Source organism: Protopterus annectens, chromosome 13.part0 (genome assembly GCF_019279795.1).
Source record: "Protopterus annectens isolate FY-2018-M chromosome 13.part0, PAN1.0, whole genome shotgun sequence".
Taxonomy (NCBI): domain Eukaryota; kingdom Metazoa; phylum Chordata; order Ceratodontiformes; family Protopteridae; genus Protopterus; species Protopterus annectens.
This window is the reverse complement of record NC_056747.1, coordinates 136,504,839-136,520,157: the sequence shown is the minus strand read 5'-3', so window position 1 is coordinate 136,520,157 and position 15,319 is coordinate 136,504,839. Positions and strand designations below refer to the sequence as shown.

At 40.7% G+C, this 15,319-nt stretch overlaps 1 protein-coding gene across 5 annotated transcripts in view; it reads left to right on the top strand.

The window, feature by feature from the left end:
* LOC122817661 (calcium homeostasis endoplasmic reticulum protein-like) overlaps positions 1–15,319 on the top strand; it is a gene marked incomplete in the record, with an annotated part of 1,194,300 nt that overhangs the window by 488,510 nt on the left and 690,471 nt on the right. For all 5 annotated transcript variants that reach the window (XM_044090728.1, XM_044090727.1, XM_044090726.1 and 2 more), the window contains 1 exon segment: positions 2,107–2,309. In XM_044090728.1, coding sequence (XP_043946663.1) covers positions 2,107–2,309 — 203 coding nt within the window.

Below are 15,319 nucleotides of genomic sequence, written 5' to 3'. Positions count from 1 at the left end.
TCTCCCTTCAAACATGAAATAATTGTTTGTCAAAATTAAATCCAAAAATTCCTGTACTAGCTCAGTTTCTCTTACTGAACTGCCCTTATCTGTCATGAAATAGGAAACTCATTCAATTCCTGTATCCACGGGTATGACAGTATAAAGGTCCTTCATGTCAATGGTCAGGAAAACAATGTGATCTCTGTATTCGAGGCCATTGACGTTACTTAGGCCCAAGAGTCTGCAAATATCCTCCAAGCTTTCAACCAATTTCTTCAAAACTGTGTTGACGTACTTAGCAATGAGATAAGTGATGTAATTTCTTCCGTTCACAATAGGCTGTAGGGGTGGATCCTCTAAGCTCTTGTGAACCTTCGGGATTCCAAAAATTATAGCCGTCCGTGGGGCCAAACATGACAAGTAATTATACAGGTCCAATGAAATCCTAGACTCTATGAACAAATCATTCAAACAAATCTTCATTTTCTGTTGTGATTTGTTCATTTCATTCAATGAGGCTGGTGTATAATTGTCAGTATTCAATAATCTCTGCATGCGATCTCTATAATCAAATTCATCAAAAAACACAAGGCCACCTCCTTTATCTGGTTTAACTATTTTAACATTCTGAAAATGCAAGGAATTCAACCTATCCCAGTCTAACTCATTAAAATTCAAAGTTTTGCTGGAAGAAACAGATCTACTACTATCTAAAATATCACGTAAATCCAATTCACATACATGTTCAAAAGTCAACAAGGCTGGAGGCAATGGTGGGTTAAATACACTGGGTATTCTGCATTCTCTGTCTACTATGGGTTGGTTCTTAAACATACTCTCCAAGTTTAGTTTACGTGTGAAGAGTTTTAAATCAAGGACTGTCCTTGCTAGATTAGCTCTCTGGTTAGGGACAAAAGTTAAACCTTTGGCAAGAAGGTCGGCCAAAGGTATGTCCACAGCCATGCTTGAATAGTTAAAAATTTTAAAGTCCTGGTCGCTATTAAACACTACTGTGAGAACTGGTGTTAGCTCTATCAGAAGCACCAGCTAGGTTGTTGCTAGCTGGAGTAGCAACTACCTCTGGGATGACCATGTATTCTCAAGTTTGTTAATTTTTTTTGCTGTTGTACTGTTGCAGCATCACAAGGACTGTACTTCTCTTTGTTTTATTAAATCTGTTTGTACCGCGTCGCACTTCTGTAAACCTTGGTAGGGAAATTTTTCCTCTTGATAGCTAAAGCATGGTCATTTCAGATATTTGCATACACATTAGAAGGATATGAACATGTGTTGATGACACCCTTATCCTTTGCCTGGTCGCAGTAATTTTTTTTTGTTTTAGTCTCTTGGTTTCCGATGCACAACTTGTGGAGACTCTTGCTGCAAATGGTGACACTGAGATTTTAAACAAAACCTAACTGGGCCTAAAATACGTTGCATTAAGAGCTCACACTTAATTGTTGGTATTTAAACTTAGGGATATCTTCTAACCTTTAACGTGTTTTCAATGCTAAAGTGACACTTGGGAAGGAAATGAAAAATGGCTGTCAACTGCCATGAAGATTAAAGCAGACAAGGATCACATGTACAACACTCTCTCAGTTTTAGACAAGGCAGTAGGACTTGTTGCATAATACAGAATGACCTGCAAGTGATCTTGGTGCTCAGTAAGCAGCGTTTGTTTCCTAGTGCTTTTCCACTTTTTAGACTCTTGTGTTATGGTTGCACTAAGATGGGGTTATGCTAGTGGTAATATTTTTTTTGCATCTTCCCTAGTATATGGTTATGTCTTGGTAATTTGTGAGGGAATATTGTACTTTAGTGAAACACCTGATCGCAAACCATTCGTAATGTACCACAGTGTGTGACAGATGGTCATTATGCTGGTATATTGAATACATTTTCTATGTTTTAATGCACTTATGATGATTATATAAATTGGAGGGATTAAGGGGGCTATATGACTCCTGGGACTTCATCCACCATGTTTTATTTATTTTTTATGTTGATTTCTTGTGTTTAGGTTTTGTTTTAGATGTCTCCATCAAATGGGCCATTCAGGCCATATTGAAGTTTGAAGTTGTTTTTGAGTACTGCACTGACTTTGTTTTTAATCCTCTCTAGATGAAGGCAAACCTATTCCAACTACATCTGATTATGATATGCCACAGAATGACCCTGGTGCAGGTGGAACTCGAGGACCTGGTCCTGGACCTGGACCTGGGCATCATGAGCAAATACCTCAAAGTAAACCTCCATGGTTTGAACAGCCTCAACCTCAGCCTCAACCTCAGTCTCATCCTATTGCACCTTGGGGTCAGCAGCAGGTAAAAAGCTTTCCGTACCCCGCTTTCAGAATGTTTCCCTTTTAAATATGTGAATATGAAGTCTGTGTGTGAAAGGCTCTGAAGTGGTGCAGAAGTCTAACATTGGATTTACTAGCCAATTTTGCTACCAGTCGTGCTTAAATGTGAATGTGATATTGAAAACCATTACCAGATGGAAAAGCTGCCTTTCCCATTGATTAGTGACATGTCTTGAACTATATTACTTGGTAATTAGGAGTGGCAGGAGAGAAGTTTAGAGCATCCAAGAGGGGCACTGTATGTGGGAAGTGTCATTTTAGTGTTGATTATTTTTTAGTTGATAACTGTATATTTTTAAGAGTATGGTTGTTGAAGAGCCTCTACTTGATACAAATATGCTAGAATAAAATTGGGGAAATTAACTTTGTGCTGGCGGTACTTGCATATTCTCGCAACCACATTCCAGTGCCACCATAGCGGGAACAAAGGCAGAAAATAACTGAAAATGCCTGAAAACTGGTGAGGCAGAAGTACTTTATGGCATAGTATAGCTTCAGATCGTCGCGGAATTAATGTTACGGTTGAATGTTTTTATTGGTCACATATAAACTCTGAAATGTTTTGGGTAAGCATTTTAATTCATAACGAATTATACCTCATTAAACAAGCACGAAAAAAAGATCGCTATGCAGAATGTCATGAATCTACAGCTTTTGGTCTATCCCAGAATAAAGACATCACACCAAAACCTACACGATGGTCTGTCAGTGTCGTTTTGAAAACTTCTGCAACTGTTTGCTGTTTAAGGGATGCCCCTCCCCATATCTTCATCCTTAATTTTCAGTGGTTGCCGTTTCCTTCTTTTGTACATTAACACTTGTTCATCCATTCCTTGTGAACCATTAATTTTTGAGTACAGGCATGGGTTTTGCAGACATTTTCTGCAATACAGCATAGGATCAAAGACTGCCCTGTGACCCCCCCCCCCCACATAATTTGATGTTTTGATTTGGCTCCTGCTTTCACAGAAGTCAACCTGCAAGAAGTATGGAGAAAGCCTAAAAGTACTGATGAATTGTCAATATTTGTAATATACAGTTAGTAAGCTGCTATCGGCAGTTATGTATTATCCAGCTGTTGGGAATGTGGTTGCGATAATACGAAAGTACCGTGTTGATATTTACATAAGTGATATTGTGCAGAATCTGTGCTTTTGTAAATTTAAGCTATTGAAGGCAATATATATATATATATATATATATATATATATATATATATAAAATGTGTAGTATCAAGGATTTTGAACTCAGTCCGTTTCTTACAGTGTGGTCTATTTTGCAAAATGGGGCAGTTAATTTCATTTGATTTGCTAAAAGCTCAGAACTCTTAATGCCAGTAGAAAGTTCTGTGCTGAAAATTTTTTAGGCATTCTCTGCTTTTTTTCCTTTGGCATCTGTATTAATATCAGTGTTTGTGGATTGTCAAGAAGTAGGTGAGAACCTTTCTCTGTTCTTTTCTGTTACATGAATGTGTCGAATTGTTCTTGGTGGAAAGCTGTCGTATATCAAAAGTTTATTTTCAGGTGCTTCACACATTTGTTCAAAGGCATTGTTCTTTTCAGAGGCTTTCTTCTTATGATTTATTCTTTGTTTCTAATTTATGATTATTTCTCAGTGGATTAAAAAAAAATCACTTTCTGGACTGTGGAATGATGTTTCTGTTCTTAGAAAAGTCTGCTGGGCTCACTGTGTTAGTTGATGTCTAACACATCACTCTCCATGTTTTACTAGGGACCGCCTTTGTTATGTCCTGCAGTGGAGTTTTTTCATGTCGGCCAATCACGATTTGTCATTTACATTAGAAGCTCCCATGAGCAGTTGATACACTGGTTTCCATTTCCTGGCTGTGTAACCTAGCCTAACTGTTGAGCCCCCAGTTCTTTTCTGTCACTTGCACACTTTGAGATCAGTCAGTAAAAAGTTCCCACTTAATTTCTTAGACAAAAATGAATAATGAGCCTTTGTGGCAGTCTAGTTAGTTAGGGCTATCAGTGGTGCATTATTTTTACTGTCTTTGAGGAGGTGCTAGATTTGAAGCAGTATCATAGATACCAGTGCTTAGTCCTTTTAACTTACCCTTTCCTTTAATATGTTTCTCCCTCTCTTCTTGTCCTTTATCTTTCTATTCCTATCCAGCTTTACCTCTTATCACGCTCTGTTTAATCTTAATGCTACTACCTATCCTCATGACACTTTGCTTAAGTCACTACCTCTCTCTAATATCACCCACCATCTTTAGTAGTATTGAATTAACCCTCCCTAAAAGCAGATAATCTTCTATGACCTCTCCATACATCAGAAGCAGACTTGCATTCCTCTCTACCAACACTTTTAATTCACTTCTCTACTTACCTTACAACTCTCAGGTGACATTCACCCCAATTCTGGCCCACTTTTTACCTCATCTTCTCTTTCGCATACACTTTTGCAATTCACTAACTCTACTCCCAAACATCTTTCCTTCCACTCTATAAACATCCATAGCATTCTTAACAAAATAACTGAACTTCATTCTTGGATAGACCAGTTCTCCCCTAACATAGTTACTCTTTCTTAAACTTAGTTCAAACTACACAGCTCTGACAATGAATTTCTCCCTCCTGGTTATAATAATCTATGCCAAGATAAAACTGCTAAAAAAGGTTGAGGTGTTGCTATTATGTACTCTGACCTCCTAACTTTATCCCCAATTACCAACCTTTTACCTTCATTTTACCCAGCTGAACTCATATTGGCCAATTGCAAAGTTAACCATAAAGCCCTAACTATAGTTGCCATTAACATACCTCCTGGAGACGACATACTCCTGTTAAAACATACTCTCCACTGGATTTCTGACATTATAATTTAATGTATAATTCTAGGTGGTGTTAACATTAACTGGCTTCCCCTCATCTCTAATTCCTGTAACACCTGTATTAACCTATATGGTTTTTCTCAACTCCTCTCTTCTCCCACTTTTTTTCACAAACCCACTAATACCAGTTCTATTCTAGATTGGATCCTCGTCTCTAACCCAAACCTCTGTCACCACCCTGAAACCTTACCTGACTCTATTAGTGATCATGCCCCTATAATGAGTCCAGAGATACCCTCCTAAACTTTCTAGACCTCATAAATTTAAAGTATGGTGTAAACCTACCAACTGTGACTTTGTTAAATTTAATAATTCTCTCTCTGCTATAGATTGGTCCTTCCTTACATCCCTACCTCTGGACAAAGCTGTTCTTCAATTCCACCTTCCTAAATATACTTGACTCCATTGTCCCTCCTAGAACAATTAGAGTGCAATCTGTTTACTTCTCCTTGGCTCGCTAACTCTACTCTGTTCCTTATCAAAAAAAAAAAAAAGATTCCTTCTGGAAACTTTGGTCTGAGACAAAATCTCCTACTGACTACCTAAAATATAGGGAACTCCATATCTTAACCAAAAAGCACACAATTATTGACAAAAATAAATTTTACCTATCACCACAAACTGCTGAACCTAGAAATCTTAAATTTTGGAATACTATCAACCAAATACTCCACCCAGCTAATCCCACTACTCCCAATCCCACCCCCAATAGCACACCACTAGAAACTGCATCCACTTTCAATTCCAACTTTATTGATACCATAAGCAAACTTGTGCAAAGGTCCCACCTAACTAACCCTACACCTGCCACTATCTTCATTCCACATAATAGTCTGTTCTCTCTAAACTGTGTTCCAACCAGTTACATTAAAAGACTTCTAAAACTAAAATCATGCTCACCATCAGCTGACAATCTGTCTTCATTCTAGCTAAAGGTAGCTGTCAACTCTATAGCATATCCTGTTTCAATCCTCATTAACTGCTCTATTTGTGAATCCACCATCCTTCTGTTTGGAAAAAAAAATTACACTATGCCTTTTCGCAAAGGTGGAAATTCAATAGAGCTTTCAAATTCTAACTACGCTCTTCCCCTTTCACAAATTCTTGAACACTTTGTTCATAAACAATTCTCAGCTGTTCTGACGCAAGAAAATTTGCTCACCTCTACCCAACATGTCTTCCATTCTCACCACAGTACCTCTACTGCTTATTTCTTTTTACTAACTCTATCTCTCTACCTTTAGATAATAAATTAGTATCCTGCCTCTTAGATCTATCTAAGGCAGTTGACATTGTCTCTCTTCCTGTCCTCCTTTCGAAACTCTCACTCAACTTGTCTTCTGCTGCATTATCTTGTTTCAGTAGCTACCTGACTGACGGACTGCAGTAAGTTAAATGACACACTGCTCTATCTCCTTTTCTTCCTGTCAAAATGGGTGTCCCTCAAGGCACTATTTTAGGCCCTATACTGTTTAATGTCTTTGTTAATGAGCTTCATGTGTCTTGTCCTGAGTCGTCTTTTGTTCAGTATGCAGAAGACTCTACTGTCATCTGTATTGCTGACAATCCTACTGACCCTCACACAAACTTTCTTCAACTTCACTTTACAATAATTAACTTATACTTAACCTTAATGAGACTAAACTTTGTTTCTTCCTTCCAAAGTTGCTTTCTCAATTTAAGTCCTCTTTTACCATCTCCTCTCTTAATGGCACCTCTATCAAAGCTGACTCCCACACTAAACTCCTTGGAGTAATTATAGATGACCAACTTAAATCTGATCTTCATGTTCTTCATACTATTAAAAAAAGCACCAAAAGCTTGGCCTTCTGTATAGAAATAAGAAGTTCCTCTCTCCTAAATCTAGAATCTCACTTGCCCAAGCATATCTATCTTCTCCCTGACCTCTTTTACAACTCCCAGATCCTAACCGACTTGCTGTCCTCTCTACTTTCCATACTTGCAACTACCTTCAACAAAGTTGATAGATTTGCTGCTAACCTATCCTCTTGCACTCACCACTGTCTTGCTCTCCATGCACTCAGTTGGTTTGAGTTTCCTAACCAGTTGCTGTTTAAACGTCTACTTGTTATCCATTCTATTTTGAATAAGCCCTTATCCTGTCCTAGCATCTCCTCAGTTGTCTCTCTACAAACCTCTTCGGTCTGTTAGAAGTGCTGACTTAAGTCCGTTACAAATTCACAAACCAAAAAAATCTTTTAGGCAGAATCTCTCTATTTTCCTGCTCTCTCATGGAACAAACTTCCCTTGAATCTCAGAATAATAACCCATATACAAGATTTCAAGAACACTCATGGAATTCCTCAATAGCTCCTGGATCTGCCAGTGTATTCATCCTACGTGAACTCATTTCCTTTCTCTCTTCACTATCCGCTCTATTGCAAAGTAGTCTAATGATGCATTTCAGGTTTGCCTTTTTCTTAATTTTCAGTTATTTATAATTTATTCTTTCTAAATGTATTATTGTTCTTTGTTGTTACCTGTCATACTGTTATATATTTTTGTTAATGTTTCTATTGCTTATTTTTGCTGTACTCTGTTCAATCCTATAATTTCTGCTTTTTTGCTTTATTGTATAACAGTGCCTCTAGAACTCTTATTTGTTATTTAATATCAAATGCTCTTAGGCAATTATGTCTTTTCACCTGGTGTGTACCCACCGCTTGTGAGTGAGACCATGAATCGAGCTCATTCCTGGAACCAGTGAGGGTGCAGGACTGTCATGTTGGTGTGAAGAATCTGTGGGCCCACATGCCACCACTTTGGGCAAAGGCAAGAAGAGTGAAACCCCCACCTTTACAGCATACTCCCAAGTACACCATTCCTTTATAAAAGTCCCTTCAGAATGGCCACTTGCCCCTGGCCCCCCATTTCATATCCCACAAACACCCAGAGGAACCATGTGCTATTGCCATTTCATAGAAATAGCAATTAAGAATGTCAATATGTTAGTTTAGCCCTGGGTAAATTGACCAAGTTCCATAAACAGCATTTGTTGATTCTATTTTGTGTGTTCTTGTGCCAGCAAGTTTCATAAACCATAGCATTTTGCCCTGACTTTAGACAGAGACTACATCTTTAAAGGTAGAGGTTTTCCCATATCACTGTTGCAGTTTTCTTAAAGGGATTCCTTGCCAAGGATAGCTCGGCGTCCGGCAAGTATACCAATTCCTCTTAGAGGAGTCCTGCTCTCTGGGCCTATTGAGTGGGGTAGAGTACCATGGGGTGAGCAGGTTTCTCTAGATGTATATTACACGTATGTTCCCAGCTCAAGGGATAAGGTGTAAAGGTGACACATGGACTTAAATACCTCAGAACTACTTTGCTGCCAGTCCAAATGTCATATTTGATCATGAGTCTGAACTCTTGTTTACTCTCTGCTGGTTACCATGTTGCACTTCAAGATAAGTGCCCTGTTGGGGTTTTACACTTATCTTTTCTTTCTTTTTCAGGTTTGTGAGTTTGCATATCATGCAGAAAGAGAATGTCAGTTTGGGAGGCTGATTCCCCATAAGCATCATCATGAGAAGTCTCTCTCTTGTTTGGGTACATCTCAGTCATGCGAAGTGTTTGTGCCTAAGAGCATGCGTAGTCATCACTCCTCGTCATTTATTTACCTGGAGAACCAACCTCTTAAATTGTTGGCACAGGGTGCTATGGCAGACTCCTCTTGCCCTGAAGGTCAGCTGCATGCCAAGAAAAAGGCCAAAACAGTTGGGTCTGACTCTGCTGCTGTCTCACCTCCCCCAGATGCATCTTTCGAGGCTGGTAAAAGCCCAGAGGATTGACCGGTTGTTCTGTCTGATTACTTGGAGGCTCTGCAGATGTCTGTTATGGATGTTGAGGGGGAACCTTGGCTAATTATTTCCGAGGGTTGAAACGGGATTCCGCAGGTACTCATGCGGGAGAAGATTTCTGCTGCGTTAGTTGAGTGTAAGCATGGTTCTGAACCTCCTAGGGTGTTTAAGACAGACCTCCCTCAAAAGAAGAAACAAAAAAATAAGCATATTTCCCCTGTTCCTAAGGATCTGCAGCATGAATGAAAGGGTTTTACCCAGAGGTTATTTAATGCACTGATGGCCTTGAAGCCTCCCCAGGGAGTTTCTGTGTCTGCTCACACTTGGTCCTCTACCCTACTCAAGAGGCCCAGAGAGCAGGACTCCTCTGAAGAGGAATTGGATTCTGGGGAAGAGTCTTGAGGATATTCCTCTCAGATCCCTTATCCATTGGATTATGGCTTTGAGGAGGAAGATTCTATTAGCCTGGATTCTCCCTTTGAAGAACTCTCATTTGGGTATACTATTTTTCATTTGATGGAATTCTTTAAGTGGGGCTGTTCTCAGGTTTCTGACATTCAAAAAAAATGTATTATGAGCTCCCCCAGATGGAGTCCCCTAAGTCCTCTGCTGTCCCTCCTGTCTTGGCTGCCTTTTTAGATACATTTTCAGCAGCCTCTGTGGCCCTTGACGCTCACTTCAGCCCCTAAAAAGCCTGGCAGGTTTTATAAGGTGTCTGATGAGTGCAGGTGTCTCTACAAACACCCATCTGCTGACCCTTCTGTGGTGTCTCTCTCTATTCTGACAAACCCTGTAAGCTATTGCCTTCAGGTAAACTGCTTCCTTCAGACAAGAACAGTAGAGCCATGGAATGGCTGGATAAGAAAGTGTATACTGCTGCCAGCTTGGCTTTTTGGACTGTTATTTACCAGACCCATGTGACCAAGTATATATTAAAGCTTCTTTCTCAGGCCTCCCAAGCTGTCTGACCTTCCTGATTCTGAAGGGAAGGTCTTGTCTTCCTCCTCCTCTCTCTGGCCGTACTTCTCAAGTAGCTCACCACTCTATTAAATGAAGTTATGATGCAGCTGATGCCTCCTCTGGAGCTGCTGCTTTTGGATCTGTTTTGCGGCATTACTGTTGGATTCGCCTTGAGCCTTTGCCTGATTTTTAGGCTAAACTTTTGGATGCTCCTCGTGATAATAAGAGCCTCCTTGCTTCTGCAACTGGTGAGCTTTTGAAGTCTCTGCAGGATAAGGGTAAGGCCTTGCAGGAGCTGAAACATTTTCGTTTCTCCTATTCCTAAATTTCAGAGGAATTATCCTTCTAAATATGCTTTTGTTCAAAGACACCCTCGTCATCCAAAGGTAGGAAGGGTTCTAGATGGGTTTATCCTGCAAAGTCTACTCAGAATTCCACTTCTCAGAAACCTCCTTTTTAAGATAGCCCGATTCTATCTGACTGGTTGCTTCCCCCTTTCCTAAGTTAGGTTCCTTTACCTCTACATCTTTCCCTATCCCTTTCCAGTTGGTTAAGGCTCACTCAAAACTCTTGGGTTCTATCCATCTTCCATCAGGGGTACTTCATGGTGTGAAAATCCCTTCCTACTTTTCTGGGCATCCCTCAGTCTCCTCAAGAATAGCTTCCTTTTTTCCAAGAAATTCCTCAGGGCCTTCTGTCTCAAGGCACCATTCAAGCTGTGCCCCCTTCCCAGGAGGGGAAGGAGTTTTAATTCCAGAATGTTTTTGGTTCCCAGGAAGGAAGGCACCTGGAGACTCATTCTGGAACCCTCTCAGCTCAGTACCTTTCTGAAGATCCCTTCCTTTTGGACATTGTCTGTTCAGACCCTGTTTCCTCCTCTTCTTCCCCAGGCTTTTCTGGTCTCCTTGGATCTCAGGGATGCCTATCTTCACATCTTCATTCATCCCCTTTTCAGTAAGTTTTTGTTTCTCTGTTTCTTCTTTGCCTTTTTAGTGCTCTGATTTGCCTTTTGGCCTTTCTACTGCCCCACCAAATGCCTTGCTCCTGTGATTGCCTTTTGCAGGATGAGGGAGATACAAAATTTTCCTTATCTGGATGACTTGCTCATTCAGGCTTCCTCCACCAAAACCTTGCTTCAGTACCTCCAGTATACGGTTTGTTTTGTGCAAAGTCTGGGGTTTACAGTAAACATCCAGAAAGCAATTCTGGTTCCTTCTCAGGATCATGTGTTTCTCGGTTGCAGGTACTAGACCATCCATATGCTGGCCTCCCTGCCTCCTCCGAAGGCTCCAGTTACTTTTATTCAATCCCTTCTTCCTTGGGTTTCAGTAAGAGCCAGGGAGTTTCTAGGGGCTTGAACGCTTCAGTGGTTCCTAAAGTCAGTTTGGCTCCAACATTGCCCTCCCCTACATTTTCTAGTTCCCCCTCTTCCATGCCTCAGACTTGAGCTTCAGTGGTAGATTCATCAGCTCTCTCAACCCGGGACTTCCTTTTCAGCCCCCTGTGCCATCTCGGGGACTTTTTACAAATGCCTCAGACATGGGTTGAGGAGATTCTTTTGGTCCCGTCACTGTCCAAGTTTTCTGGGCCCCTTATCAGAGGTCAGACCATATTCCGATCAAGGAGATGAGAATTCTCCTTTTTGCCCCTCATGCCTTTCGTTCTCTTTTTCTTCCAGGTCTTAAAATCTTTACGGGCCGTAACATATCGATGTGGTATATCAACAAGCAAGGGGGACATGGTCATACCTTCTTCACAGACTAGCTCTTCAAGTTTGGGATCTAGCTGTCAGTTTCAGGTAACTCTTCAGTCTGTATGTATATTCCTTCAGAGCAGAACATAGTGGCAGACAGACTCTTTGAGCAGGTTCATGACAACAGGCTCATGAATGGATGCTTCACAGTGATGTGTTTCTGGGCATTATCCATGGTGGGGAACTCGTCTGGTAGATGATCTTGTCTCCCTTTTCAACAGACAACTTCCTCTTTTTTGCACCACAGTCCCAAGTCCTCTGGCCTGAAAGGTGGATGCCTTATTTTTTTCTTGAAAGAGGAAGTTTCGGTACGCCTTTCTTCCCCTTCCTCTCATTTCGAGTGTCATGCTGTGACTCCCTTTTGACCCAGACAGAATTTGTTCCCTCCTCTTCTGCATCTAGCCAAGGGCAATCACCACAAGTTGCCTCACAGGGTGGACCTACTCATACAAGAAAAGAGGTCTCTAATCCATCCTGACTTGTCCACTCGTAAACTGACATTGTAGGTGATAGGGTTTTGATTCCTTTTTTTTTTTTTTTTTGAGGAAGTGCTTAGGGTTCTGCAGGAGGCCAGGAAACCCACTACCAGGAAATGCTGTATGTCCATATAGAAGAGATTTTATGTTTGGTGCATTGCTCTTAACAAAGATCCACTTTCTGTGGAAAGATCCCTGTGGTTTTCTTTGTGTAAATTGCTCCATGCTAGGTTGGCATAGTCTTTAGTTAGAGCTCACCTTTCACCTATTTCTGCCTGTCTGCTATTAACTGCTACTCTGGCCTCTAGGTTTGAGGTCAAGCAGTTTCTTAGAGCCAGAGGGAAAAAATAAAACAGAGGGATCTCTCCACAGAAGATTTATCCTGGTTATGAGTAAGAATTTATAGGATTTAGGATATTTTTTTTCTTTTTGTAGTATTGCTGCCATTGGGCGGCTGCGGTGGTGCAGCAGTTAGTGTTGCCCTCCTCACAGCAAGAGGTTCTCTGGTTCGATCCTTGGCTGGGATGCCTTCTGTGCGGAATCTGCATGTCCTCCCTGTGGTTGCGTGGGTTTCCTCCGGGTGCTCTGATTTCCTCCCACATCCCAAAGACATGCTGTAGGTGGACTGAATACTCTAAATTGGCCCTAGGTGTGAGTGCATGCATGTGTGTGCCTTCCGTGGAAGGTTTGGCACCGGGCTGGCAACTCGACGCTGAAAAACTCCACTGCCAGTCGTGAGCAGACAGGTGATACGCTGTGGTGACCCCTAACTGGGAAAAGCCAAAAGAAGTAGTAGTATTGCTGCCATTGTTTGTGTGTGGTTACACACTTGGGTTTTTCTGGGATGGATGACATTCCCTAGGAAAAATCACCAACCAGTCTGTGTGTGGTAGAAAGATCCCATTGAAGGATTTCCACCATTAGTGTCTGCTGTCTCTGGGTAGATCACCCTCTGTGTTCATAATTAGATTACTGTTGTAGTAGCTTTTAGGTATTTAGGATGTATCCTATGGTAGGATATTGAATGTCTGGCCAGTTTACAAAGCTTTGTGTGCTTCCATGCACACCATGCACCCGCTGTAATTACGTGTGTGCTGGTGTAGGAGGGACATACAGGAATCCCAGTAATCAGAACTTTGCTATGTGAACGGTTATGCAGACGACTACTCAGCTCACAGGCATGAGTTTTGAGCTGATAAGTATCCCATTTCTGCAATCTTTTCTGTGGAAAAGTTATTTGATTTGTATATGTCTGTTAGAAATGGTAAATGCTCTTCTAGTAGATAGATCCCGGACATGGCCTCCATAGTGCTTGTGTTTTCTCTAGGAGCACAACACAGTGTTAGGGCCTGTGAAGTTTCTTTCCTTTCCTCTTAAGATTGTAAGGAATAGATCAAACCTCCTGGTTACTACTTCTGGCTTGTAGGGATTGGCTAATTTATCCATCGCCTCCCATTCTGCATAACCAGATTTTAGAAGAAAAAGTTGTTGGAAGAAGTTTTTAAAGACACTTGGACATTAATCTATTTTCTGCTGTTTGGGACTGATGTCTCCGCTGAAGCAGTTTTGTCAGTCTGACTCCTGGTCTATCTGGCACAACACTGCAGGAGGCCACTATGGCTTAGGAATTGCCAGGAAGGGAGAACCTTTTACTATTCTGTTAGAGGGTGAGGGAGGCATTCATCAGGTCTTGGTGAGGGAGGAAATAGCTGAGTCAGTTATGGAATTCCAGATCCTATAGATTCTCCTCCCAAAACTGTTAAGCTCAAGACCCATAAGAAAAGGACACAAAAGACTAAGCATTGTACTGTACAGAAGGGTTCTCAAGAGGACTGACACAGCTTTGTTCCAGGTCTGTTTAGGGCGATTCAGTAATTTCGGCCCTCAACTCCATCTTCTACCCAGGCTAAGAGAGAGAATTCTGCTCTTTCCTCATAAGAGATGCTCTCTGAATATGATGGGGAAGGACTTGACTTTGCTTAAGTTATTTTCCTTTATTCTCTGAGTCTGAATCTGAGGACACCCTGTGTACACAAGTAGTATATGCATGCTATTAGTATTTTGAGTTCAGCATTGTAAAGTTTTCAACATTTTGACATTTCCAAATGTTGCATTCAATGTTATGACTTTCCATATACGTATATACCACTGTTAAGGAAGTTTTCGGCTACCTTTATATACAATGGGCAAAACCCCCAAATTTCAACATTTACAAAATCAATAACAAAAGCTGACTTTGCAAATGTTGACATGCTACTACTCATAATGATGGACAATCTTGGGGCTTGCAAAATTTAACATAAAAAGTAAATAAAATGTTTTTTGCAAGGGGGCAAGCTGTTGCTGTTATGTGCATTAAGAAGACATTAAGGATTGAGTGTTTAAGTAGTTTATTGTATAGAGATACATCACGATGGATGGCAGGAACATTAAACTTAAATGAGCTGTGTGACTACATACTTGCATGCTCTCACTCTGGTTGTTTACTCAAAATGGCACTCCTGCTTGCACGTACTAAGTACTAATATGCATGTGATGGCTCACTGGAAAGCTTCTTAAAGGTATATCACACTAATCTACATCCTCACTCTTTACTGAGCTGTCTCACATAAATAATGACATTTCAATAGGCATGCAGGCAGTTATACAGGCACTAATAAAGAAAAACAACAGTCATGTCCAGGTTGCTTTGTATCTGGAGCTAGGTTTCGAAATGCAACCTGATATTGTGATGTAATAAGACTAGGTTTAGCAACAGGGACAGTCACTGGGAATGTTCTGCTTGAGGAGTCTTGGGGATTTTCTCAGGAATGAGGTTTGCTGATGGAATATCCTCTGGAACACACGCACGCACATATACTTTTTCTGAGTATGCTGATACATGTGTATACACGTGTGTGTGTGTGTATATATATATATATATATATATATGTATGTGTGTGTATATATAAATGCACACGTATGTACGTGTGTGTGTATATGTGTGATATATATATATATATATATATATATCACACATACACACACGCACATGTATATGTAGGCTGTAGGGCAGTGGATCGATTGTGCGTCTACACAGACGCGCACTTTTGGTTTTAAATGCTTTCT